Source organism: Neltuma alba, unplaced genomic scaffold (genome assembly GCF_004799145.2).
Source record: "Neltuma alba isolate B1F8T4 unplaced genomic scaffold, ASM479914v2 tig00013177_pilon, whole genome shotgun sequence".
Taxonomy (NCBI): domain Eukaryota; kingdom Viridiplantae; phylum Streptophyta; class Magnoliopsida; order Fabales; family Fabaceae; genus Neltuma; species Neltuma alba.
Genome location: NW_021637487.1, coordinates 120,350 through 148,142, shown reverse-complemented (window position 1 = coordinate 148,142; position 27,793 = coordinate 120,350). Strand labels below are relative to the sequence as shown.

General features: G+C 36.8%; 2 protein-coding genes across 3 annotated transcripts; both read left to right on the top strand.

Moving 5' to 3' along the window:
- On the top strand, window positions 1–21,821 carry LOC114735103 (nuclear pore complex protein GP210). The gene is made up of 38 exons (XM_028922769.1): window positions 1–313; window positions 1,401–1,666; window positions 2,059–2,225; window positions 2,322–2,538; window positions 3,035–3,381; window positions 4,732–4,911; window positions 5,209–5,347; window positions 5,452–5,600; window positions 6,403–6,514; window positions 6,601–7,193; window positions 7,288–7,411; window positions 7,508–7,782; window positions 8,259–8,366; window positions 8,567–8,629; window positions 8,877–9,068; window positions 10,367–10,426; window positions 10,505–10,573; window positions 10,806–10,952; window positions 11,046–11,165; window positions 11,307–11,426; window positions 12,497–12,652; window positions 12,765–12,827; window positions 13,995–14,127; window positions 14,685–14,764; window positions 14,936–14,982; window positions 15,045–15,459; window positions 16,042–16,144; window positions 16,235–16,347; window positions 16,834–16,905; window positions 18,222–18,297; window positions 18,570–18,677; window positions 18,784–18,925; window positions 19,008–19,091; window positions 19,182–19,398; window positions 19,629–19,695; window positions 20,051–20,142; window positions 21,037–21,097; window positions 21,222–21,821. The coding sequence occupies exons 1-38, from the start codon at window positions 117–119 to the stop codon at window positions 21,563–21,565; spliced, it is 6,018 nt and encodes a 2,005-aa protein (XP_028778602.1). The 5' UTR covers window positions 1–116; the 3' UTR covers window positions 21,566–21,821.
- Window positions 21,822–22,424: 603 nt separating this feature from the next.
- Window positions 22,425–26,535, top strand: LOC114735092 (protein kinase PVPK-1-like). Of its 2 annotated transcripts, none has more exons than XM_028922748.1 (3): window positions 22,425–22,566; window positions 23,172–24,391; window positions 25,557–26,535. In XM_028922748.1, the coding sequence occupies exons 2-3, from the start codon at window positions 23,283–23,285 to the stop codon at window positions 26,401–26,403; spliced, it is 1,956 nt and encodes a 651-aa protein (XP_028778581.1). In that variant the 5' UTR covers window positions 22,425–22,566; window positions 23,172–23,282; the 3' UTR covers window positions 26,404–26,535. The 2 variants fall into 2 exon arrangements, with proteins under 2 accessions (XP_028778581.1, XP_028778580.1); XM_028922747.1 differs by lacking the exon at window positions 22,425–22,566 and adding an exon at window positions 22,743–22,796.
- The last annotated feature ends 1,258 nt before the right edge of the window (window positions 26,536–27,793 follow it).

The following is a 27,793-nucleotide window of genomic DNA, read 5'->3' as shown; positions in this document are numbered from 1 at the left end:
GCTTACATTTTACTCCCCTTGTATTAATTGTACTCAAAATCTTACCGTTGTGGTAGCGATCGCAAATCCGAAATGCAACATATGCAAGCTCCGGTAGACTTTCATCGTCGGTTGTGATGATCCCAATGGACTTGAAGATGACAAACCTCCTTCTGTTCAGTTGTCTTCTTCTGGGACTAGGAGTGTGGCCGGAGAAGTCTACTTCCTATGCTGGTTCCGGTCCTCACATTGCAGATGTTAATATACTTTTGCCGCCAAAAATGACTTATCCTGTAGTGTACAGGTTACAAGGAAGCGACGGTTGCTTCAAATGGTTGGTTTTTATTTCGTTTTCTTTATTATTCGAATTAATGAATCACTTGTGGATTTTATTTTCTTTGCTAGTACAATGCTGTATGGTATGTACTGTACTTTTTTATTTTGATTGTGCAAGCTTGTTCCGCTGATCGTTCAACAATGGGTTGAGTATATTTCTGATACCAGCCTTTGCAAAATCACTTTAAAGATGTTACTGCATTATTTATGTATAGCGCCAGTAGCTCGGCCTACAATAACTTGTTCCTACAGTTCAGCTGTGGTGAAGCTATATGACAGCTGCAACAGTACTTATGTGTCATGGTGTCAATATTCTAGTGCTGAGCAACACACGCTATAAAATATTATCAATAAGTATGCAGTGTAACATACGCTATGGAATATAATAGGCTTTTTGGCTTGTTTAGAGAAGGTTTCTTCTCAGTGTCTGGACGTATTTTTGTTGATTTAGAAACAAATGATTTTGCAGCTCATTTAGTTTGTATGCAAGTGATGCTTTAACTTTTTCAAACAATTTTCTTTCTTAACCCCTAATATTGTATAGGACCTTTTACTTGGCCTCTGTTTGGTGCTTCACTTTCAAGCATTTTCAAGGATTTTTTTTATTTTTTTGGCTAGTATGTCGGGTGGACTAAAGGGCCCTGCACTGATGATATTTTCCTATTGCCAGTTTTGCTCCTATTTGTGCTCCTTTTCCAAGTGGATATCATCAAGGACCACTTCATCTCAAAAGTTTAAACTATAGAAGTAGGCCAAGAAATATTATTGATGCGTATCTCTAACATGCCTCCTCACCCAGATGTCCTCTGGGCTTAACAGTGAACAAAGCATATGTTCTCTTCACCTTCACTTTATGTAATATTAATGAGGAGAATGAAGGTATAAGGATTGATTGAATTCGAGACCATTTGTTCATGAGGGCCATGGTACCATGTCATGGACTGCTTGATCCTAAAAGCTTTAGCTCAAGAATGGTTTGATATGTATCTCTTGCAGATATTGTATCCTCCATTAATATACTTCCTTTCTCAGTAACAATATATTATCCCCCCCTGATATTTTACATTTCTTCATTAATTTTACAGGTCATGGGATCATCATGATATTTTATCTGTTTTACCTGAATATAATTCAAGCAGCGATTGCTCAACCAGTGCAAGCCTGCGATCAATTGCCCCATATAGCGGTAGAAAGGAGACTGCTATTTATGCTGCAGATGTGCATACTGGAATTATGATTCGATGCAAAGTCTTCATTGACAATATATCCAGAATCCAGATATTTCATAATTCCGTTAAGCTTGATTTAGATGGGCTTGCCACACTTCGTGTCCGAGCCTTTGATAGTGAAGGTATTCATAAATTTTTTATTTGTCTTCATGGGTAGGGAAAATTTAAATGCTAATGTGTGTATAAGTGGATACTTTAAATGATCACGTTTTTATTAAGATGCGTTATTTATTACATTTACAAAGTTATTTAATTGAAACATGCTTTGCTAGCCTTTCCTCCCTTGAAAAATTAAAAATGACCTTTCAATCAGTAATTGAAAGAATCTCATTGCAGGATTGGCTTAAAAATTATAGCTTGGTTCATCTCACTTCTTTTTCTTTCGAACACATCATATTGTCTCTCTGTTATTTTTTTCCAGTCATATTTGAAACTAATTTCAATTTCCTCTCTCTTTTCTTCATTATCCGGGGAGAATTCAGCATATTTATATCATTAGTCTACTGTACTGCAGAAAATGTATTTTCTTCCTTGGTTGGTTTACAGTTCATGTGGCACCTCATTCCTGAAGCCAATAAACTGCCTCATCACCTGGTTAATGTTCCTCTAAAGGATTCCCCCCTTAGTGATTGTGGAGGACTCTGTGGGGACCTAGATATACAAATAAAACTTGAAGACAAAGTAAGTCTGATGCTAATAGGTTTAAATGAGTTAAGACACTGTGCTATAATGTTAACATATGATTATTTTACTATTTTATCTGGTCTTGTGGTGCAGGGTGTATTTTCAGATATATTTGTGGTGAAGGGAAATGAGATTGGCCATGAGAATGTTTCAGTGCAATTGATTGAGCCACAGTTTAAGAATTTGGCTGATCAGATTGTTTTAACTGTAGCAGAAGCTATGTCACTGGATCCTCCTTCACCAGTTTTTGTTCTTGTTGGTGCTCTCGTTCCCTATACCCTTAAAGTCATCCGTGGAAATGTTCCTCAAGGTTTACTTATTTTCTTCCTTGACTTTTTTTTTTGGGTGCTTAATTTTCATGGCAATCTTCTAGGATTGTAATCTTATAGTTGTGGGATTATGATTTATGTTGTCAAAACATAGTTAGCTACTAAAATTGTTTATTATTAATAGCAGGGACACTGTTTTGCTGTCATTTTATGTATGATTTTTTCCCCTCCTCCTATGGAGTTTTCTTCTTGCTATTAATAATCAATCATCAATGGCAGTACCAATACAACAACAGGTCTTATCCCACTGTATTATAGGAAGCCACACTACTCATAAACCACAATACTGATTTTTGTGCCTTTGATCAGAATTAATACAAGGATGGCTTTTGATTAACTATTATTCTCTTTTACTTTAAAGTTTTAACCATTTTGCATACTTGTCCTTGCTGGTTTCTTTTATATTTTTTATTGTGTTATGCTGTAGGTCAGCATTTCATGACCCGTCTTTACCAGTACTTTTTGTGGCATTTGCAGTGGTCAATTTACCTTCACCACATCATGTCTGGTCTGTGTCAAATACATCAGTTGCTGAGGTTGACACTATGAGGGGGTTAGTACATGCACAAAACCTGGGAATGACCACTGTCATTGTTGAAGATACAAGGGTTGCTGGTCATGAACAAGTATCTTCGCTGAACGTGGTCCTACCAGATTCTCTTTGTTTATATATAACACCTTTATCTAGTTCTGGTGATCCTGTTGAAGGAATCAATCCCATTCCTTCCATGGCCCGTTGGTACATTATATCTGGCCATCAATATCTTATCCAGATAAAGGTTTTTGCTCATGGTCCTGATGCACAAGAGATTTATATTACAGAGGTAGCATGTATGGTCCTACTTATTATTTTACTAGCATTGGCAAAGCACTTGTATCGAAAAGTTAATTTTCTTCTCTGGTTTGCGGGTAGCCTCTTTATTTCTAATCTGGAATGTCTAGAGTTAAGGACAACTTGCTTGTTTAATGTTCTGAATTCCATTTTGTCTTGACATTTAGTCTGTTGAATTTCAAAGGCCTATGCTGGCACAAGTTGCCCAATTATCGTCTCAGGTCTCTCCTCAAAATGGAAAATTGATTTTTGGTTTTCAACTAGTTTCAGCCGTAGCCTCGTTCTGGTTTCCCTGCATGCTGTGGCTATAAAGCTGAAATTATCCATGAATGCGGTAATCCAGTAGTGGTATTTTCCTGTTATACATGTTTAAATATTGCCAATGATTATATTTACAATATGTTAGATCTACTATGGCATTTTCTTATGAGGACCAACTGCCTCGTAAAATAGGTTAGTTATTAGTTCACAAGAAAGGCTGCTTTCAAGGTAGGCAAAATAAAATTCTGGGGAACAATGTATTAACAATACTATAGTAGTGTATTGTTCCATGTTTTTTTAATCTTAGTTTATGAGCAGCATCACTAGTGCAATAGTAAAACTGTTGTGTGTTGTGCATGATCTTTTAGGCTCCTTTCCTAATGGCCTAAGTTGTTGGATAAATGGTAATTCATATTATAGGAGCCAGATAGATGGAGGAAATTTCCTTCAAGGGAAGATTTTAAATGGAGAGAATGCTTAACAAATGAAGTTCTCAAAATTTCTTGATGTATCTTTTTCAGCAAGATTTTGTCATCTTAAAAGACTCCTGTTACTCTCCAGCAAACTGCTATGCATCAAATAAGTGAAAGGATCTGGCTATCCACTTGGTTACTTTCTCAAATAAGTGAAAGGATCTCTCTATGCCACTTGGTTACTTCCTCAATGACAGACTCATAAAATTTTAAGGAAGACAAGTTGATCTTTTCCATTCTCTCCTCTGTTAAAATAGAATATATCCCAATATTTCACATTATCTATTATTTTTTTAAATTTAATCCATAAGAGGTCGGTCAAGCATTTGAGATAAATTAATCCTCCCTATCAAAGGGCATGGTTTAATCCTGGCAATTCACAATCCTAATACTTCCGTATTGACTCATGCCTATGTTTGATAAAAAGTTGGGAGTGCCTTTTGTCATCATTGTTTTGAGTTACCTTGACTAATCTTACTTCTGCTTTATGCATGAAATGACTGTATTGTACATTTCTATTGTAATCGATCCTAATCCTCTCATATAAACTTTTCACTTGCTTTTCCTCTAATTATTATTTACTTACTAGATTGTTCCTCACAATGCAGAACGATGATGTTAAGATTTATGATGATCAGTCTGATTATGGGAAGACATTTTGGGCTTTGGATGACATTGCCGTCAAACATGGCTGGCGAAATCCTAAAATGTTGAAAGCATATTCGCCAGGACTTGGAAAATTGACAGCTTCTTTGAGCTATCCTTATGGGCATGTTGACAGAAAGGAGGTAATGACTATTTCTTCTAGTTCTTTTATATTTTTCTCTGATTCCGTACTATGCACAGCCTCTTTCTTTCTTTCTTTCTTTTGTATAAGCTATATTTTGATCATATCTGCAACTATCTTATTCATGCTTTAGTCTGTCAGTAATTTTTTCATTTTTGTTTGTGAATATAGAGAGGGTTTGTGTTTCTTGATTGCAGACTTATCAGCCTCCTAGAACACTCTAATCTGTCACTATTGTGGAGCGGGTTTGTGTTTTCTGAAAGAAAGGAGATCTCACTTGTTTATTTAAATCTTTTAGGTTATCAAGGTTGTGCAGGAGACCATGGTTTGTGATCAAGTAAGGATCAGTTTGAGTGGTGAAGGTGATCAGCCACGAAGCATACTTCTGCCCTGGGTCCCTTCTGTTTATCAGGAAGTGGAGCTAAAGGCTATAGGAGGTTGGTAGCTTTCCCTGTTCAGTGGAATTGGGAGCAACTAAGCTATTATGTTTCTGACATTATTTACTTCTGATGTCCCTTTTTTGCCCCACAACATGCTATAGGTTGTGCAGAAGCTGCCAGTGACTATAAATGGTTGTCCTCAGACACATCGATTGTATCTGTGTCAGCTCTTGGTGTTGTCCAGGCTAGAAGGCCTGGTAAAGCTACTATTAAGGTGCTATCCATACATGATTCGTTAAATTATGATGAGGTAATATAAATGGATAGTCCCGTTCTTTTTCTTTTTTCCTTTCCAAAATAACATGTAGCTCTATTTGTTCTACATCAAATATATGGTCATTGATTCTCCCCCCCTTCACGAAGTTCATATGTGAGTTACACAATATGATATTTGGATTCTTCCTAAATCATAGCATAGAGATGAAAAGTAATCAAATTACAGTAGGTCTTTTTTTTTTTTTTAAATAATAAATTGAGATGCCTGTTTAGTGTTAGGTACTGTATTTTATTCTTTCCGTTATGTTATAATCTCTCTCCCAGCACTGTGCATTGTTTCATTAGCACCTCTCTTGGTATCTGTTTTATGAAAAAAATGTCCTTCTGGTTAGTCATGAAACACTTGCTAATGGTTTAGAACTCAGTAACCAACCCTCACTCTATAGTCTCATCCTTCTCCAGAAAGGTTTTACAAGGCTCAAATTTTTTCCTTTTAGAGGGGGCTAACAAAAGACATTCCTTTCTGAGTTATATTTCATGTGAATAATAGAAGGCAAAAATGTTTTGAAGTTATATGCTATATTTATAAACCATCAGAACAATCAATATTCTTTCCTCAATCGTGCAATGTGGTATTTGTTCTGGCATTTGTAGATAGTAGGATGTTTTCACTTTTCCTAATTAGAAAATATTGAGAGATGTTTTCAGTCTCAAATTCTTTGTTCCATTTGTGTTCTCTCAATTCATACATGGTATATTCATATGTTAGTCAATTTGTTTTTGATATCTGCACAAGTTGTATCATGATCTTGTTTCTTCATTGTACTTTTTTGTAGGTGATTGTTGAAGTTTCGGTCCCATCTGCTATGGTTATGCTTCGTAATTTTCCAGTGGAAACTGTTGTTGGATCACATCTTCAAGCTGCTGTCACAATGAAATCATCAAATGGTGATACCATATGACAAGATATTATGAAATTTGATTTCCTCTCTACCTGCTTTGCCTTTTTGCTTATCTTGATTTGTCCATCTCAGGTGCCTATTTCACTAGATGTGATGCCTTTAGTTCTTTGATAAAGTGGAAGGCTGGAAGTGAGTCTTTTGTCATTGTCAATGCAATTCAGGAGTTGTCATACTTGGAAACACTGGGACATAATCAGCTGCTTTCAACCACTGGTTACTTCCCATGTTCATGGGTCCATATTTATGTTTCAAGTCCTGGTCAAGCTCTGATACATGCCACACTCTCTAAAGAATATCACCAGTTTGACCACTCTCTTCATGGACCTATTGTCTTCAAGGCATCTTTGCGTGTTGCGGCATATCTACCTCTTATTGTATATCAGGCGAGTAATGGGAACAAGTTTGGTGGTTACTGGTATGACTTGGCTCTAGAAGAAGCTAATAAGCAATTAGATAACTTAGAGAAGTTATATCTTGTGCCTGGATCAAATTTAGATATATTACTAATTGGTGGACCTGAGCCATGGGGCAAACATATTGACTTCCTTGAAACTGTGGAAGTTCCAAATGAAGATGATGCTTTGATTGGAACCGGAGTTTTTGTGCATCGGGCATCTGCCAGCAGGAGTTTATACCGGGTTTTCTGTCAAACACTTGGAACTTTCGTAAGATTTTATATTATATTCTTGCTAGATAATTTCCTAATTCATCTTTAATGAGGTTGTAATCCCTAACCTTGTCTGGTTTCAAATGAATCAGAAACTTCTTTTTAGACGTGGGAATTTGGCAGGGGAAGACCATCCTCTGCCTTCTGTGTCTGAAGCTTGGCTGTCAGTTACATGCAGCATTCCTTCTTCAATTGTACTTATAGCTGATGAACCAGGTTAAGATTATTTTCTTTATCCTTGTTATAGTGATTCAAAACATATATTTGAAATTTCCCTTCTATGTACTTTTCTGAGCAAACTGTGCATTTCAGTGAATGAGCGTGATGTTATTAGAGCAGCGATCTTAGCTGATCGTAGTTCAGAGAGACTGCGTGATGTGCCCATTACTGTGGCAAATGGGCGCACTATTCGGCTATCTGCTGTTGGAATCAATGATTCTGGAGAAGCGTTTGCAAACTCATCTTCTCTCAGTTTGAGTTGGGGACTTTACAATTGTGATGGACTAGCATCTTGGGATGATGCTTATGATATAGTGGAGTCAAACAGTTGGGAGAGATTTTTGGTCTTGCGAAATGAATCGGGACTGGTACGTAAAAGAAGTATTTATCTTTTTATTTACTGCTCGCAGTGTTACCTCAACTAGTTGTTTATCAAACTTTTTGTCTTAATTTGGGTGACTGGAGTTGCTTTCAAAACAGTGTCTCAAAATTTATTTATTTTGGCTTGCCTTGTATCATTTAACTTCTTTATATGCACCCTTCTTGTTCTTGATCATATTGCTACTAATGTGATGATGAATTTGTTTAATTTTCGTCACTTTTGATCTATAGTTAGGGATTTTATCGGGACTGTCCCTTGTGGATTTATGAAGCAATTTTCTTTTTGGGCTTTTTCTTCATTTCTTTTTTCTATTTGGAGTCTTTTATTTCTTCTTTCTTCCTTTGTGTTAAGTCTTGTTTCTTCCTCTCTTTTTTTTGGGGCCCCTTCTCAAGGTGATGCTGATAATATTGGTTTCTTAATTAGTGCATGGGTGACAATATTGGCATTGAATTTTGTTTCTAGTGCATTGTTCGTGCAACTGTTACTGGCTTTCATGATAGCTTGCGAGGTGCAACCTTTCATCATTATCCTCAATCTGAAATTATTCTGACAGATGCAGTTCGTCTACAGGTACTTCTTGCTGGAATTAATTGTTCTTCAAGCTAAGGCTTGTTTTTTACACATTACGATTAAAATCAAATAATCATCATGTTCTGAATCTCTTTTCTTCAGTTCTGATTGTCATTATGAATTACTGCTGCTCATTTATCTTATCATTTTGTTTGTCTTAAAATGTTTACTTTTATCTTGACATTGTTTCAATGATCCAGCTCGTTTCTAGCCTACGAATTGATCCAGAATTCAGCTTGCTTTATTTCAATCCTGATGCAAAGGTAACACTATTATATGTAGGCATTTGCTATATTGCTTGACTTTATCCCGTAGGAAGGGTATGCGTGAAATATTAGAATCGTTTCTCTTCCCCAATGCTGGTATCCATCTCATTCTGTGTTATATGTTTTTGTCACTTATATTTGCAATGCTAATATTTTCTAATGTTTTGTGTTCTTGGTATTCGGTTTTTTATGTATCATAATTATTACTTAAAGCTTCTTTTCTATTTCATGTGCCTGCTTCCAGATAAATTTGTCCATTACTGGTGGAAGCTGTTTCTTGGAAGCTGTTACAAATGATTCTCAAGTGGTAGAATTTATCCAACCTCCTTCAGGATTACAATGCTTACAACTAATTCTCTCCCCTAAAGGAGCGGGGATGGCTAATCTGACTCTGTTTGACATTGGGTTAACACCTCCACTCACAGCTTCTGCACTTGTAAGCTTCATTTTTCTCTCGAGTTGAATTGCTTAATATGTAAGGAAACTATACGGTTTTCTATCTCTAGTTTGTTTCTTCCAGCTCATTAAACTATAATATATTCTTTCTCTTACATTAGGGCATGTCTGAGTGATCATCTTGTATCCTTGAAAGCCTTCCATGCTCCTTAAAAACATCCAGCCCTGAGCAATTCTGACTGAAATTAAGTAATCTCATAGAGAGATAATATTTTCTACATCAATTTTATTTTAAGAGGATTTTGCTTACACATAAGATGATGATGATGATAGTCTTTTACAACAATAAGAGCCCAAAAATAATCTATTATTTGGAAAGAGTGGATCATATTAGAAATTAGAAATTAGTAGTTCAAGATGAAAATGATTAAATTTATGTACTATTGTATCTAGAATATTGCTGAATATCTCTCTTATTTCACAATGTTACTTGATAGAATATTTATTACCGAAACATCTTCAATCATAAAATAATATTAGTTGAAATGATAGTCTGCGAGTATATTTAACCCTTTCTAAACAGTTATGTGGTAAAATTTTCAATTAATATTTAATGAAAGAATGTTATATAACGTAGACTTGTTTTGCATATGTAATACAACTGCAAACTTGACTTAATGGTTGTCAACTTCAAATGCAAACGCCACTGCTGGGTTTCAAACCTAGTGGCGGTACTTTGCTGCTGATTCCTATTCATGCTTGAGTCCACGTATTTCCTCCAAACTGGCCAGTTCTGTGAATCCTTGGTCTAGTTGGCTTGACTGGACCAAAAGAAAACTGCTTGAGAGGACTAGAAAGCTAATTTGTTCACCAATCATCTAGTTGAAACACCTAGTCTGTTATTCAAATCCATGCTTCTTTCTGCATGCTTGCTTATGAATCACAACTCTTAGTTTTGACTAGGCAGGCCCCCTTTTTACAAAATAAGAATGGCTAACCTTTTTGTGTTGCAATTTATGTATGTCTTGCTTATTACTTGGTGGTGTGAATTAATAATTGCAACTTGGCTCAGTGTGCAATTTTGCAGTTTGATAATATGTGCTTCATTTACTTCCATAGGGCATATGGTCGTTTTTCTAGTTAAGACTCTGCTTTCAGGTTAACTCTTACAATTTTAAGCATTGACTGAGCTTGATCTAGTGAGAAAAACTATGACGTACCAGCTTAATGGAATTTAAAATTTCAAGTTGTGTCTTTCAGTTTTGCAAAGGCAATGCCATCTCGTGTTATCAAGTGGTGTCTTATTTTGTGGGATTTTCTGAGCCTTCAATTTTACAGGTCCAAGTTGCAGATATAGAGTGGATTAAAATTATGTCAGGAGATAAGATTAGCCTAATGGTATGCCTTCTATAGAAGTTTCTTTGTTGCTTTTTTGGTCTAAATTTGCTACATCATGTGCTATTCTGATGTTTTCAGGAAGGAAGTTTGCAAACTATTGACCTATTGGTTGGTACTAATGATGGAAGGAGTTTTCATGCTTCTCAGGTTTAAATTGTTACCTTCTATTGTTTTAAAAGCCATACTCAATTTCTTGTGCATGTTGGACATAGACGTTGTTGTTCTAAAATGAAACTGGTCATTGGAGGCAGTTATTTTGTAAATTTTCTAGGCCTTGGTAACCCACATGTATATGTCAGACCGAATCACACCACCACCCCCACCCCTTTTTTTTTTTTTTTTGAGTATAAAACTGAATGGAGTGGAACCTGCGATGCAGTTTGTTTACATGAAAATTAGGGTACACATCGAGGATCATATAATTGAACTCATGGATGATGGTGGTTCTTCAAGTCTTGTTGACGGATGTGTTTCGGCACCGAGTTTTAAAATCAAAGGGAGACTTCTTGGAATTACAACCCTTTATGTATGTCCATTGCCTATCTCAGTCAATTTGATCTTTGTCTAGGTTCAAAGAAACTTGAAAATTTGAATCTTATTGATTATTCATGAAAACCAGGTCAGTTCCATTAAGCATTCTGGACATGAGATACTGAGCCAAGCTGTCAAAGTGGAGGTCTATGCACAACCAAGAATCCTCCCTCATAGTATATTCCTCTTACCTGGTGCTTCTTATGTGGTATGTTTCAGATTGCAAGTACTATATATATTACCTTGAAATTCATGAGTTTATAGAAAGAAATCTATTGAGTAGTGTCCTTTCAAGTTTATATTCTTAATTTGTTACATTTATGATGACAGCACTCGTTTATCTGCTCAGGTTACCATGAAGGGAGGCCCAGCCCTTGGTGTCCATGTTGAATATGCAATTGATGATGATAAAATTGCGAGTATTGATCGATATTCTGGACGGCTCTCAGCAATTTCAATAGGGAATACTGTAAGATGCAAAAGCCTTCTCAACCTTAAATCTTCTTTTAGTTGTATATAAAAAGATAATACATATTCTTTGTTCTTTTTTCATCCTTAGTTTAGTTGATTTTCTTGCACAAGCCACTTGTGATGATTTTGATGTGATAGATTGTCTTCATGTTGATAGCATAGTTTAGCTGATGCTTTGGATTTGAGGTACTTGGCACATTGTTGATTTACTAGGTTTTTCATTTTGAAGTTATAGTATCAAGAGCTGAGTGAGCATTGAGTTATTTGTGATAATAACTGTAAGTTATAGTCCTGAGTTGTCCAAATGTCTTGTCCTCAATCTTTGGCTTTGTTGTCTTGATGTTTGGCATGATCTCCTCACTCTGATAATTTGTAATGCTCTTTGTTTATCAATCATGTTGGTTAAGCTGGCAACCTACTGATGTAAATCAAGTTTTGCCTTCCGAACGCCTTTTGACTAAATTTCATCAGAGTAATGATCATATTTCAATGTAGCAGCTTCAAACCTATGCTTCGTCCACTTTTTATGGTCACTCTAGCGATGGGATGATTTAAGCTATTGATACTATAGTTGGTTCATTGAAATTTAGGGTTGAAGTAGTTGGTGGAACTTAGGGGCTGGGAAAAAAAAAAAGCACTCTTCGGCCCTTGCACCTTTCTTGTACATGTACCTATACACTCAGTAGATAGGCATCTTAGTGGAGTGGAAGTGTTTTCATGGCTTCTGAGTGGAGGGTAGCCAATGCTTGTATCCAGGGGGATTATTTGGCTGATGTTTATGAACATTCGTAAGAGTTAATAGGATTTTTGTTTCTCCTCCTATATTTTTGGGTATTGTGGTGCCTCTTCACGATTATACTTTTTCTTCTTTTGACAAAAATCATTTCTTTATCCAAAAGAAAGTAGTGGGTAGAATGCATGTACTAGTTCTACGTATTGTTTGTTGCAAATAAACTAGACTTGATATTTGTTTTCTTTGACGAAGTGCACTTATGGTTTTCTGCATTTAAATGTATTTGATTGTTACAAGATTTTTGTTTTAATTCAAGACATCATTACTATCAACAGACAATTCTTGCCCGAGTCTTTGTCAATGACGATACTGTGATTTGTCAAGCACATAGCACGCTAAGGGTAGGAGTTCCATCTACTGTTACATTGCGTTCACAAAGTGAACAACTTGGAGTTGGCCGTGAATTGCCAATTTATCCATCCTTTCTGGAGGTAACAGCAAAAAATCTAATGGAAAATGTCATCCAATTTATGTACTTTTTTTTTTTTTTGTTTGGCTTGACAGTAATTCAAATCTTAATATTATCCACTTTTTTATTGTCAGGGAGATCTGTTTTCTTTCTATGAGCTCTGTACAAATTACCATTGGACTGTAGATGATGACAAGGTTTGTTTTATCAACAATTCTGTCTTCTCCTTTGAACACTTCAGTTAGTAACTACTGCTATATTATGCCATGCTTTTAAGATTGTTATGGGGGTGCAAGTTCAGTTCATCAAGTGCGCACAAATTTTTCTGCCTGTTAACAAAATGCCGATTTTGCTTTAAAGTAATACAATTGAAGAACTCTAACATGCATTAAAACTAGAAAAATAGGCATGATGTGCCCTAAAGAAACACAATACTTGTGTGTTAAGAGGTAGTAATAAAACTTTTCTGAGTCTTCATTTGGTACTTTAAGCTTGAGTTGGGATGGCGCTTGACATGGTTTAGAGCCTCTAACCAAATGTTCTATTGTCAATCCTTGCTGCCCTAGTTCTCCGTGTTGGTGTGATGTACAAGATCAATGGTAAGTTGAGGAAATTCTTAAAAATAAAAGTACAAATATTGCATGTTGAATATTTGAATAAAAAAGATAAAAGGGAAAAAAGAGAGAATGCCTCATAAATAATTAACACGCCTATTAGAAGAACAGAGAATCCAAGGGAAGCCAGGAAAATACTATTCACAAGTCATGGTTTGCATGCGCGCCCACATATAGACTCAGCCTCTTCTTCGTGTAACTGCTTAAGGTTCTAGAGATGAGCCTTCCTCTGACAGCATTAGAAAGGCTTTTCTCCTGACACAAACACCCTTAGCAATAAAATGCATCATTGATGACATAAAAGATGTCACCAAAGAAAGCATCACCCACTGCACACGTAAAGGAAAAAACCCAAACTCCGCCAAGTTCACATAGCAAGTCAGAAACTTCCTCACTATCTGCCATTGCATGTACCTAAGACTCTGCACAACATGTATCATGCCAGTGACTATAGAGCCCCTTCTAACCTCAGAAAATAAACCGAGCTCATACTAGTTGAAATTAGTTGATGAGTATGAGAAGAGAGAAGAATTGAATGGGATCACAAACTTTCAATATCTGGCTCCTGTGTGCCTATGTATGCTATTAGAACTAAGTGGAGGACACCCGTAGGCAAGCTAATGCAAAATCAGTCCACAAAATAATTTAACCTAGCCATCACACTATTTTTATACTGCCCATGTAGATCAATGACTCAATATTGCTTGAAGGTGCAAGTTTGTCTAACAACTTTGGCTTTTGCTTTTATAGGTACTGAGTTTCACAGGATCAAAGAGTTTTCAAGGGAGAAGTATGGTACCTGGTTGGCTGCTTCAGAAGCAAGTCAAGCTGATATTTATCTGGATGACAGTGACCTCGGCTTTATTAAAGTCTTGTATGGAAGGTATACATTCTTATACTTCTTAAACAAATGACGGTTGGTATGCATGCTTATAGTTATCAACCAGATAGTTATCCCTAATTTTTCTATATCACTGGTAGTGGGTCGTATCAATCTTTATAAGCTTTCTTTTATTATGTCACTTTTCTTGTTGATGTTGGGTAAATTACTTTCTTATAAGAGGCACCGTGAGGAGATTGTATTTTACAAATTGTCGCTGTGAAACTCAAACTTTTGATTATATATATAGGAAGGTATTTTAAGTAGTTTTTCCTGGGAAAGCTCCATGAAAGTGTCAGTCTATTGAGGATTTTATATATTGGCGACATATTTTGTGAGAGTACCAATTTGTTATGAGAGTGAGAGGAGTTGACTGTTAGGCCTTGTGCATGATTAGTCAAAATTAAATAGAAGTCGTGGTTCTGAGTATTCTTTTAATCCTGGAAATTTGTGTAAGATTCATTGGTAAGGATTTGATTACATAATAAATTAATACCATATATATTGCTGGAATCTTTTGATTCTTTGCAAAATAATCACTTGTGATATTTCCTGTTAAGGGATCATGATTCATGGCCAGGATCACAATGGTTTCTTGTGGGTTAAAGGTCTTGATGTAAGATTCATTGGTTATGTTCCTGTTTGTTTCTTTTTCTGGTTGAGGATATTGGCTGAACCTTGAGGCCTACATTTTCTTATGATTTGCAACCATTTTGCTTGAAGTTAAATAAAATTTTTCAAGGTTGTCATGTTTTTGGGACATTCATCTTCATATCAGTGATAAAAGAAATTCTTAATCGTCTTCTGATAGCTTAAGCCTTTTGCAAGATATAGTGCTGATAAGTGCAAGAAGAAGAAGTACACAAGAATCACTTGTTAATATTACTTTACTGTTTCTTATGACTTTCTTTGGCTTCCAGATCTGCTGGCAAGTCCACTGTCGCTGTGTCATTCTCATGTGAATTTCCAACTTCTGGATCAAAGATGCAGTCAAGGTTTTACAGTTCATCTTTATCAATAACTGTGGTGCCCGATCTACCCTTGGCTTTGGGATTCCCGATAACCTGGATTCTTCCTCCCCACTATACATCCACAAGTCTTTTGCCTTCATCTTCTGAAAGTTATACACAACTAGATAGTCAGAGTCACAAAGGAATTATCAACTATTCTTTACTGAGAAATTTCGGGGAGAGAAGTGAATCTCTGCAGAAAGATTCCATATTCATTGAGGGAGATAGAATAAAGACAACTTTAAGTAATAATCTAGCATGCATTCAAGCAAAAGATCGCACCACAGGAAGAACAGAGATTGCTTCATGTGTTAAGGTTGCTGAGGTATGAGATTTTTATCCTTTTCGTATATTTGGGGTGGGCTACATGTTGTCTATTCAACAAAGACAATTCGTGACATGAGAGTGTTAATCATCTTGACCTCCACCGTCTATCCTCTGGACGTGCTGATTTCTCCCACAACATCTCCGCATATTTTTAACTTTAACCCGACTATGTAAGCATATGAAATGGTTTAAAGCTGATATTCTCCTGAGCATACATTGCATTAATTTAGCCAATCAAGCACTATTTGTTAATAGAGACTTTATATTTTAATAGGTTGAGAGGTTGGCTATCTTGCTTTTGCTCTATACTACTTGCTTTTGGAAGAGATCTTTTACCTATCTTCTACTTGTATCTCTTCTCTGTTCTCACTAATAAAATATCTTCTTTTATCATAATAAAATTTTATTACTACTTGTCTCATTGTGATAGCTTTGTATTTTGATCCATTTTATTGACATGATAGTTGCTTTGCCATGGGGAGACACGTTGGCCAAGACATATGTTGTGCATGGGTCTTCCTTTCTGTCTTTCCATTTTCTGGTTTCAATTCACTTCTGCTAATTTCTACGCTATGATTAGGTGGCTCAAATAAGAACAACTAGTAAGAAGGTTTCGCGTCATGTTATTGACCTTACTGTTGGCGCTGAACTTGAAATCCCAACAAGCTATTATGATGCTCTAGGTTTGGTTGCCCCCATAATAAATACATGTAAGTTTTCATTTTTTGAGAGCAAGAGTCCTTATTTGTCGTTGTGGTGTTGTCTTTGAACAGGAAACCCTTTTCATGAAGCGTATGATGCAGTTCCTTTTCATGCTGATACTAATTACCCTGATGTTGTCTGCATAAACTTTTCAAATGATGTAAAAGGCAATGTCCATCTCAAGGTTTGTTGATGGCTCCATGATAAGCCTCACTTGATTGTAATCTTTTTCCAATAAACTGCATAAGAACCAGCTGATTTGACACAAAATTTTACTACCCCCTTCAATCTCTAATATAGGAGCTAGATCACTAATTTGCATAAATCAAGAAAATTAGTTAAGTTAGTTATTTGTTAAATGAAAACACCCTCTTCAATCATTTATATTTGAACTACTTCTTGATGGAAACCCCTTTCATATGTGCAATTAATATGAGTAGCTTGGAAAAAAGTTTAAATTGGGGAGAGAAACTAAATTGATATTTTATATTTAGAACCAAACTAAACCCCCTGTCTTCAGCTTTTTATGTTGAAAAGCGTATCTCTGAGTTCATGGTTTTGGAACATAGACTGGATCCTCTCATGTGTGGTACTTGGTTTTGCTGCTGAATTACATTTCTCAGCCATGTTACCTTATTTAGATCTTGTGCTGACTAATTCTTGGTTGAAGGCAATTCGGCATGGCAAAGCTCTCATGCGTATTTCACCAAGTGAAGCTCCACAAAAATCCGATTTCATGCTTGTAAGCATCTTTTTTCCGCCTATAATCTTCTGTTTAGACGTGTTCTTTGTTCTTTAAAATATTAAGAATGATTTTATCCTATAGAAGGACCGTCAATGGTTTTATTATATATTTCTAACTATTGTCACTAAATGTAATGGTCAAATGCATGAAGGGTTTGATAACTCTTTTAAGTTCTAGCTGAATAGGGACTATGCTTGTGATGTGTTAGTTGTAATCACCATCAAGTATATTCTTTTAGGTTCCGTTTGTTTCATTTGAAATTTTTCCCTTGGGGAATTTTTCTTGAAAATACTACTATGTGTGTTTTGTCAGTATAGATCTCCCAATTTGTTCTACAAATTTCTATCGAAAAATTTTCTTAAAAATAATCAAGAAACCATTCCTGTTCTGAGTTATTCAGTTAGGAGATTATTCTGTCATCATGAGCCATTAATAACGAGGCTCCTCCCTCTTGTATGTATACTCCTTTCCTGGTCATAATAATATAGACAAGAAATTCATATCATCTTTTCTATTTCTCTATAATAATCTTACAACCGCTATAATCACTCATGCTGAGCCAACACCATCATGGAATCTCAACATGTAGATTTGGGCTCTAATAAAATTTTCCACAAAAAAATTTCCTAATGGAGCGAAAATTATAAATTTATTCCAAAATGAAAACTCTTTTCAAGAAAAAACCTGAAATTTTTTTTTATTAATTTCATTTTTCCTCAAAATAAACAAGTCTTTATTGGACAAAGGACAAGTTATTTTAGATGCAATTTTTGCAGGTTATAGGCTATGCCATTGTGCTAAATTTGCAGTATTTTGGCTTGTTTGGTCAAGGAATATGAGAGCTCTTAGCAAGAAGTTTCGACCATCTCTTCTTCTGGGAATGAATTTTAATATTTGATTTATAAATGAATAAAGCTCTTTTGATTGAGAGGGACCTTTTCCCTTTTGTGTCTTTTCTTTATAATGTTGAAATCTCTTTGTTGTTCTATACTCATTTCATCTACGAAATTTTATTGCCCTTTTTCTGTTTTCTTTTTTTTGGTTTCCCTCTTGGTGGGATCAATTGTTGACAAGGCTTCAGAAAATACTTATGAGACAGAGTCTATGGCTCGTAATGGCTGGAAATATTGCGGCTTTACGATCTCGTATGTGAAGTTGTTTGATACTAATATAAGTCAATCTATTTATAATTACTTACGGAAGAAGTAAACCTATGTGCTAATCAAAATTCCTTATCTCCACTAATCGTTTCATCTTGGCCTGTCTCGTCTTTCTCTACTATATTGCTTTATTTGAATCAATGAACTTTTCAGATTAGAGTTGGTGCCCATATCAATCCTCAAAACCCAGTCCTTCACATTGGAAGTCCTCTTAACTTTAGCATAAAAGGTGAGGCTTTATTGAACCCTTGTAGTTAATTCATTTTTCTCATATCAGTCGGACATAAAACATAATGTGTGAAATTTCTATGTACGAAATGTCATCTCTTGTTGGATGGCTTCATTAAATAGTATAATGAGGTTTCTTGGACTTGTAATGTCGTTCCTCAGGTTGGCAAACTAATTGATTGTATCAATTTGGGTGTAGCTATTAAAAATTTTACATTTTTATTACCTAAATTTTCGTGGGAAGTATGGGGTCAGTCCATCTTGTTTTTACAGGTTTAGAGGATAATGTTTCTGGGCAGTGGTTTACCTCAAATGGGAGTGTGATGTCCGTGGAGAGGCTATCTGGAATGGCTGAAGCACTTGGGGAAGGCTCAGCACAAGGTGCTGGATGTTGAAAATTTATTTTCCTACATTTTTTATTGTCTTGGTTTGTTTCTTTAAATGCATTATATCATGTCCTTATTGTGAACTTCTTAATTATGGGCAGTGTCTTTCCTACATGAAAGTTTGAAAGTGCATACCACGGTTAGAGTATTGAAAGGAGATATTATTTCTGTGGATGCTCCAAAAGAGATGTTAACCAATGTACCATACCCTTCAAAAGGATATAATTTCTCTGTGAAGCTCAGGTTTGAGAATTGTAAATCAAGCCATTCGCTTGATTTGAATGACCCCACCTTAACGCCTCTTATGTCTGAATTTATTTAACAGGGACACCTATGGTAAAAACTCTGGAGCATCGAGAGCAAGTCATGGAGTTTCATTTGATTGTAGAGTGGATCCACCATTTGTTGGGTATCTCTTTGTCGTTACTCCTATTTATTTAAGTTCCTCCTCCAATGAGTTCATTCTTAGAATAGTATCTTCCATGTGTATTAACTGAAGGCACACAAAGCCATGGCTGGACTTGGATACTGGCACCTCCTATTGCCTATTTTTCCCTTATTCACCAGAGCATTTGGTGCACTCAGTACCCAGGTCGGAAGGCATGAGGCCGGACATATCTCTCTACATTTATGCTTCTCTTAAAGGAGCCAATCTTGCTTCAGGATCTGCATCAGCACTTTTTATTGGAGGATTTTCTATAATGGAGATGAGCAAGGTAATGGCGTACTTGAAAAGCAAAATTGCCCTTTATTTCCTTTGTTTTCCCATTGTTTGAATGATCACATCTGTATGTCACAGAAGTTTGATTCATTAGGCTACGCCTGCTATTTAGATAGTGCAGTTATGTGACACTTCAAACTGTTAAATCTTAAAGTACTAGATCCTCTGAAAACCATATTTGACAATAAAAGTTCCTTTTTGTTTTTTGTTTCCCTATTTCTACAGAGTTCAATGCAGCTGAATCTGACGCCAGACTGTAACAAAACTAGCATAACCATCTTGGGAAATACTGGTAAGCTGTTATGCCTCGGTAGAGCTTCAAAGTACGTGGGTTAGGTTACTTGATTTTTCGCTTTCATAATTCAAATGGCCAAGATGACTACAAGTCTTCCCTCACCTACCAAACGCCTGCTTCTCTCTCTCTCTCTCTCTCTCTCTCTCTCTCTCTCTCTCTGTGAAAAAAAAGGTTGGGATGGGGGAGAGTTGTTGAGATGCATGTGTTTTAGTAGGCGACAATGATCCAACCCACGCAGGCTCTGCGAACACGCTGCTTTTATATTCACATAACACTGAGCATGAATGTTATAAAGATTGAGTGACCAATGTTTCATTAGTGATCTGACATTTAGCTGTCTTTGTTGTGATAGATGTTGAAATTCACTGGCGTCACACAGATTTATTTGAGATCAATCTCATCCATAAAGAAGATTTTGGTATGGGAGGGTCAGCGCAGTATGAGGTGAGTGCTTTTAATTATGATCACCATTGCTTAACTTGGAGGTCCTAAGTTCAAATGCTGGAACCACGAAGGCATAAATATGATACTCATTGCCTGATCTTGAAATTGGTACTTTATGTCTTAATGAGGTTTCGCTGATGCCTTGAAGAATTCAATGGGGTGCCTTACCTTTATCCTAAGCAAGATGAATGTCAGCACGTTCCATAAAATGATGTCACAATTTTAAAAATGAGGTTTATTTAGGTTATGATTAGATGGAAAATAATGGAGAATAAAGGACAGGAAAGGAATTTGAGGGAGGCCTTACCCTTGTTCCAGAGCTTTATTTGGAGTAAAATGACGGACTTGAAATCAACCTCCAAAATATTTCAGTGTCCACCATTGAATCATTAGTTGTCTTGGTTCAAAATATTCCATCATTCATTTGTCGTGAATTATGGATTGAAAAATGACAAGTTTTCATCCAGCCCTCGAAAATATTTCATTGAGTTTCTAAAATTTTTGCAGTTGGTCTCCATTCCCTTATTCTCTGTTAAACGTGATTCTTTTTATGAATTACATTAACCATTCTCCACTTAATTTGCAAATTGGATTCTCTTTATGCATTTATGTATTTGTGGAGAGTGATTCAAGAGAAAGCGGGTGTGTATGAAGTCTACCTAGCTTTACACTCGTCCATTTTCCCTGTATTCACTTTTGTGAATGTAGAGGATCTGGACTACTTATTTTCCTGTGGTGGCTGCTCTAGAAACAACTGTGATAAGAACGTTTTTTGTTCATTTGAATAATTCCTAATGCTGAAAAATTCACCTGAAAAACTAACGGTTCCAGTGGATTTTATCATTTTATATGTAAAATCTCCTCTTTACTGATTGTTCTAATCCGTTGTTTTAGATCAAACTGCTGAATGCCAAAAAATTCGAAGACAAAATCTCCATTACCCTGCCAGCTACTGGTTAGTATACGTAGCCCACAATTTTGATGCTAGCCAATGACACCCTTAAGCAAAGCCTTCCTAAGGGAAAGGACATAAAACTGTTGCAGGTAAAATTTAGCCTATCTGCTTTCCTGTTTTACAGGCCAGAGAGCGGAGATAGACGTGAATTGTAAACCCGTAGAAAAAGCACCATCCCCGACCATCATCGATGTAGCCAGCTGGGCAATCATGCTTGGGCTTGGTCTACTGTTACTGTACTGGGTACTAAAGGCCACGCCAAGGAGATCACAGCAACCCAGAGCCAGAGATACTGCTACGTCGAGCAGTTTAGCTCCTAGTACTCCTGATCGAAGCAGCGTTAATGTTATAAATGACAAATCTCCACGGACGCCTCAGCCTTTTGTGGACTATGTCAGGAGAACCATTGATGAAACTCCATACTACAGGCGGGAAGGAAGAAGGATTAATCCACAAAATACGTATTAGACTCTGCCCACCCCCTGCTATTCTTCCCACATTAGATGTAGTGCTTTCTCTTTATTGGGCCACGTAGATGTAATGTAAATTTTACGGTGTAATAATACTGTGTTTGTCAGCCTGAATGAGATTATAGGATCTTAGTTAAATTCTTAATCGGAACTCGATTAATCAAGAAATGAATTTTGCCAATTTGAGCGGAACTATTTTGTCGTATGAATATTTTTCATGTGAATTAGAATTTTTATCGTGAGATGTAGGGTAATTTCTGTTAATTATTATTTTGGCTTTAAAATTTTTCATTTTGTTTTAATAGTCTCATTAAAAATATTGTTAAGTTATAAATATCATGACCTCATGTGTGGGATACCGTTTTATATAGTTGTTAATTATTTAAATCAGACATTTAAAGCACTAAATAGAAATGCTAATATGTCGGTCTATAATTTGACATTTGACTTCGTCAACATAGTTGTTGCATGTTTTCTTTTTTGCTTTTTTGAAAAAATAAAGATCCATCAAACCAGCCTATATGAGCCTTTGTTCCAGTTTCGTTTACTTCAGATGTTGGTCCGCTTCACTTATCCTACACAGTTAAGCCGGCAAGCCCACTTATTTTTTTTAAATAAATAATTTTCCAACAATTGAAATGAGATTTTAACTCGTCTAAAACAAATGGTTTAAGCGCATTATAAAGGATATTTAAGCCCTGAACAAGAAAGCCAGGAAAGGTGGCTATCTTTTGGAGGGGACATCAACGATAATGCCCGCTTTGTGACGAAAATCAACGGAAATTAACAAAAAACAAGAGCTTGTCTTCTGATTCTGAGTTTCTTTCTATTTTGGTTTTATTAGTTTGCTCCTTTTTTTCTTTACTGCCTTTGATCAAATTTGAGGCTCTTCGGAGGTGCAGAAAGACAAGCGAAAGTTGCTCTACTTTCTGCGAGTGGTTTTTATCAAGCGTACCCGCTTGTTCGCTGCATTGACGTCCATCTTTCTTCACTCATCTGGTGCTTTTTTTTTCCTTCCCATGTACCTCCGTTCCTTTCTTTATGGTTTTTGCTTAAAGTTCATTCCTGCTGTTTCTCAAGGAGATAGCCGTTAAATCCAGAAAGATGATGATTGTTTCTAAAGAACCTCGGAACTTGTAAATCATAATTGAAGTTGTTTGGCATCAATGATATGACGTACTGTGATTATTCTTTCGGATTAAGCTGGTTACTTTGTCTAGTTATTGTTGGTTAGTCCTCTTCTTCTCTCTCAAGTATAGCGACCAGAATGTAACTCTTGAGAAACTTGTAGATATTTGAACCTGCCACGAGACACCGTAGTGGTTTTTTCTTGAAATTTCGATTAAATGGCGTCCTGTATCTTCCATTTCTGGTCAGCCATTTGTTATCCAATTTTCTTTGTGACGGTTGAGATTCATATGATCTTCTTGTGATCGCATCTTTGATCGGTTTCTTGCAGATGCTATGACGTTGTATTCTTTTTGCGCTTTTTGAATTTTCTTCAACGCCATTCTTATTAATATCTTTTAATTCCACCATCATAATTGTCATACGAGTATTATTTTTGGAAAACAGAAGGACTTATAAGGACGTGTTTACTGCAGGAGATTCTGTAATTAATGGCTTTGTCTCGGAGCTTCTCAAACAAGTACGTCCCGATAATTCACTCTACTTAATTGAATTTTGATGCGAGTACGCGTATTCAGAATTTCTTCATGGCGTCTTCTGTCAACGGAGTTGCGCCTTTATCAGAGGTTCAGAATTCAGTTTCTGCGATAGATTCCGATCCTCCTTCAACATTTTGGATTCCTCGGCCGTCCCGGCCTCCTCTAAGAACTTCCAGAAATCACGGGGTTTCTTCTGCATCCTATTTTACTGGCCATGATGACTATGCAACGATGCCCATCAACCGTCATAGAAGCTGTGTAATTAATCGAAGGCATTCTTATCTAGAGCCCAACATTGTGCAGCACGGAGAGTTACCAAATGCGTCAGAGCTGTATTACAACTATGGTGGAGAATCTGGCTGTTTAAGCCTCCCTGAAACTGGAGAAAGTTGTTTCGGGAAGAACATCTGTACCATTGAACCATTCGATACTTCCACCAATTGTGATTCAAGTAGCAGCGTATTAGAATTTGTAGGTCCATCAAGAGGGGTTGATTCAGTCAAGAGTTACTGTCATCCAGGGGTTACTTTTTGTCCAAGTCCTCAGACTAGCTTCTATTCTGCCACTTTCTATTCCGAAGCCAAGCAAAGTTTTTCTAATACTGAAATCAGTGAAGGTGTTAGTGTTGATAAGTCAAGTGAGATTGGTGGAGTTACTAACTCCTATTATTGTAACGAGAGCAGGAAGACCAGCATCTGTAGAGGGAGTAGTGTGAGTGAAGTTAGTGATGAGAGCAGCAACTGTACTTCAAACAGCTCTTTGTATAGACCCCACAAGGCAAACGATGTAAGATGGGAAGCAATTCAAGCGATCCGAGCACGCGATGTGATCTTGGAAATGAGACATTTCAGGGTGTTGAAGACATTGGGACGTGGAGACATAGGAAAAGTTCATCTTGTGGAGTTGACTGGCACAGGAACTTATTTTGCCATGAAAATTATGAATAAAGAAGAGCTAGCAAGTCGCAAGAAGCTTCTGAGGGTTCAGACAGAGAGAGAGATATTGCAGTCTTTGGATCATCCATTTCTGCCCACATTATATGCGCACTTTGAGACAGAGATATTCTCTTGCTTGGTAATGGAGTTCTGCCCCGGTGGGGACCTGCATGCACTCAGGCAAAGACAACCCGGGAAATATTTCTCAGAGCATGCTGCCAGGTTAGCCATTCCCCTTCTCGCCTCTCCTGAAAAAAATCCTCTGCAATTTATGCATCTAATATGCGCATATACAAGCAAGGATTGGTAAATGGTGAGGTTGATATTTTGGTTCCGTTTTCCTTCTGGACTCAAATGTCTCTTGCGCCAGAAGGGTACTAGGTGCTGACTCAGGAAAGTTCTCTTTTCGATAGGTTAGAGTAGATCATCAGCAGAGAGGTTTTCTTGATACAAATAGAAACCCAGGCCTCTGTCTAAGGAAGATGTGAAATTTTAGATGTCTGCTGTCACTGCCACCATTATCACTAACTCCATGAAAAATCCATTTTTTTCCCAGTAAAACAACGATAACTGAGGTTTTCAACTAAGTTCGAGAATGTCAGCCAAAATAGGCGAAATTTCTTCCTTGCATGCTTTATTTTGTTTTACTACTTTTGCGTCTGCTCTAGTAATTCTCCTCTCAACTTGTTTCATTCTGTCTTGTGAATGCCATGATTAGGCTCCCTATCACCTACAGAAAGTTCATGAATGGCACTTGTCAGTGTATCATTTATTTAAAAAGCGATCAGCTTTTGTATGACCCAAATAATTTTCAGTTTTTGTTGTTATTTATCCAGAGTTTCTAGCATGTCTTAGTTGTCGCCATTAACTTCTGGGTTCGGTTATCAGCTTCAAAAAGTCTGCTATGCTTTCATATAGCCCCCCTAATGGCTTCCTATAGTAATTATTCCAGAGGCCCATCATCTGCCATTCTTTCATACAGCCCCACTAGTAACTTGCGATAGTAGTCATTCCTTCGGCCCTTCTAAGGCTGCCAAAATGACAAATAAATTAAGATATTGCTGGTAACTAGGTCACTATGGCCTGCGTAGGAGACAATACACCAATGAAAATAAACTTGAATTTCAATTTCTTTTTCTTCTTTGTTGTTTTGAGTAAATCACACAAATCTCTCTTGATTTTGTCAGTCACAGTAACCTCGCTGCTGTTTTTAGGATATGTACAGATATCCTTTGAAACAAGTTATCCTATAACTTGGTCGAATTATAAACTTTTTGACTGAACTGTCGTCCTTTGGTCTAGATACATGTTTAATTAGTTTGGACAAGAAAAGAGATGTTTCCACCATATGTATTGTCATTTCATCAATCTGCACTGTGCTATGCAGGTTCTACGTGGCAGAGGTTCTTCTTGCTTTGGAGTACTTGCACATGATGGGGATCATCTACCGAGACCTTAAACCTGAGAATGTCTTGGTGAGAGAAGATGGTCACATAATGCTGTCAGATTTCGACCTCTCTCTGAGGTGCACTGTCAGTCCAACTCTAGTAAGATCATCATACTCTTGCATGGAGACAAAAGCCTCAAGACACTGTGCTCCACCTGCGTGCATTCAACCAACATGTGTCATGCAGCCAGATTGCATCAGACCTGCATGTTTCACACCTAGAGTCCGATCTGGAAAGCCCAAGAAAGACAAGGAGTTGAAAACCAGAAATGAAATGCATCATCCAGTGGCCTCTCTTCCTGAGCTCATTGCAGAGCCAACAAATGCACGTTCAATGTCATTCGTGGGCACTCATGAGTACTTGGCTCCAGAGATTATCAAAGGAGAAGGGCATGGCAGTGCTGTAGACTGGTGGACCTTTGGGATATTCTTATATGAGCTTCTGTTTGGTAGAACGCCGTTCAAAGGTTCAGCAACTAGAGCAACTCTGCTCAATGTGGTGGGTCAGCCCTTGAGATTCCCAGAATCACCTAGTGTCAGCTTTGCTGCTAGAGACCTGATAAGAGGCTTGCTTGTGAAAGAGCCACAGCATCGTCTTGCTTATAGACGTGGAGCTACTGAAATCAAACAACATCCATTCTTTCACAATGTTAACTGGGCACTCATTCGCTGCACTCATCCTCCGGCGGTCCCCAGACAGGCCATGAAAGCTCTCACAGTTGAAAAGATGGCTGCCACTGCTTTGAAGCATTCTTCTGGTAAATATTTAAATGTTGATTACTTTTGAACCTCATAATGAAACGGTGCATTGCTGCTCCACGTTTGGGTACGTACGCATTTGTAAATGCCTATAAGAAACTCTGAATGCGTTCAAATGAGTGACCAAGTTTCTGTTATCTCATCGAAAAGCTTCTGTTAATAGTATATTGCCTGCTTGTTTACATCTGAAGCCTTCCTCTCAGAAGGCTCCCTGCTGCACCATGGTTGCAACTCCTTTGAGCAACTTTAGTATTAAAACTGTCATATGATGGCTACTCGACAGAGGATTGTGGGAACAAAATATTATTGAAAATCATCCAAAAATTAGAGAGAAGTGGGGCATTGCTTTCTGGCTCAGATGAGGGGTGGGAATTAAAAACAACACTTTCAGAGACATTATCATCAATGGACGATGGTTCTGTGAAGCAAATACAAGCCAAAATGGTTGAGGCCCCTGCCATCTCATCGTTTACATATATAATTATCACGTTGAAAAGAATATCTATGTGTTGATTCGGCAGCTTAAAGCCCGTTTAGCCCTTCAAAAGAAATATCTAAATAAAATAATCGAACCTAAAGTATTCGCCTGATCCGTCTCCATCTGCCAAGTCGCTTTCCATCTTTTCTTGATTTGATTATGAGAACAGCATCCTTACTTTATCTTGCCAGAATAAATTAATTAGCGTTAATTCTTTAATTTCTGGCTGAAGTGTTTGAACGGTTTATAGAGACAATGAAAAGTCTCTCCAGTTAATTAAACAGGAATTATGCTTGTCCTTAGCGCTCTAATTTCTTTCTTGATGCTACGTTTGATCCTGCCCTTTACTAATTAACAATCTCATAAATACGCAAATAATCCGTCACTCCAAGCTCAAACAGGATGGTATTCTGATTAGATTTTTAAGTGAAAAGTATTGTCCTGAAAACGACGACTTCTTCATGTCAAAATGGCAAAAAGACGCCGACTTCAATCAACTCTAAATGCTGTAGCCTGCCGAGGCACAAGTGTTATCGGATAATACCTCTCAAACATCAAATATCGAGATGGTGGAATCTAGTCACCGTTGAAATTTTAGCCCCAAAAAAAAAATCACCGTTGATTTGGGATTAACCCACTTGTAATTAAAATATATAAATATAATTAAAATGCATTAGTTCATAAGTAAATAGAATCTCTATATATAAATCACATATAATCAAACACAAATAAGATGAATTGCTATTTCTTTTTAATTTAACTAGAAATGACATCTTTTTAAGATCAATAATTATAACATTAATTAAATCATGTGTCTTTTTACTAATGTATAAGAAAAACACAAAATAACTTGTAGTTAGATAATGTATTTGATCCTTTACTCAACTTAATAAATAATTTACTCGTCTAAATCAATTGGATGAGATTAAGTCATGAGGTC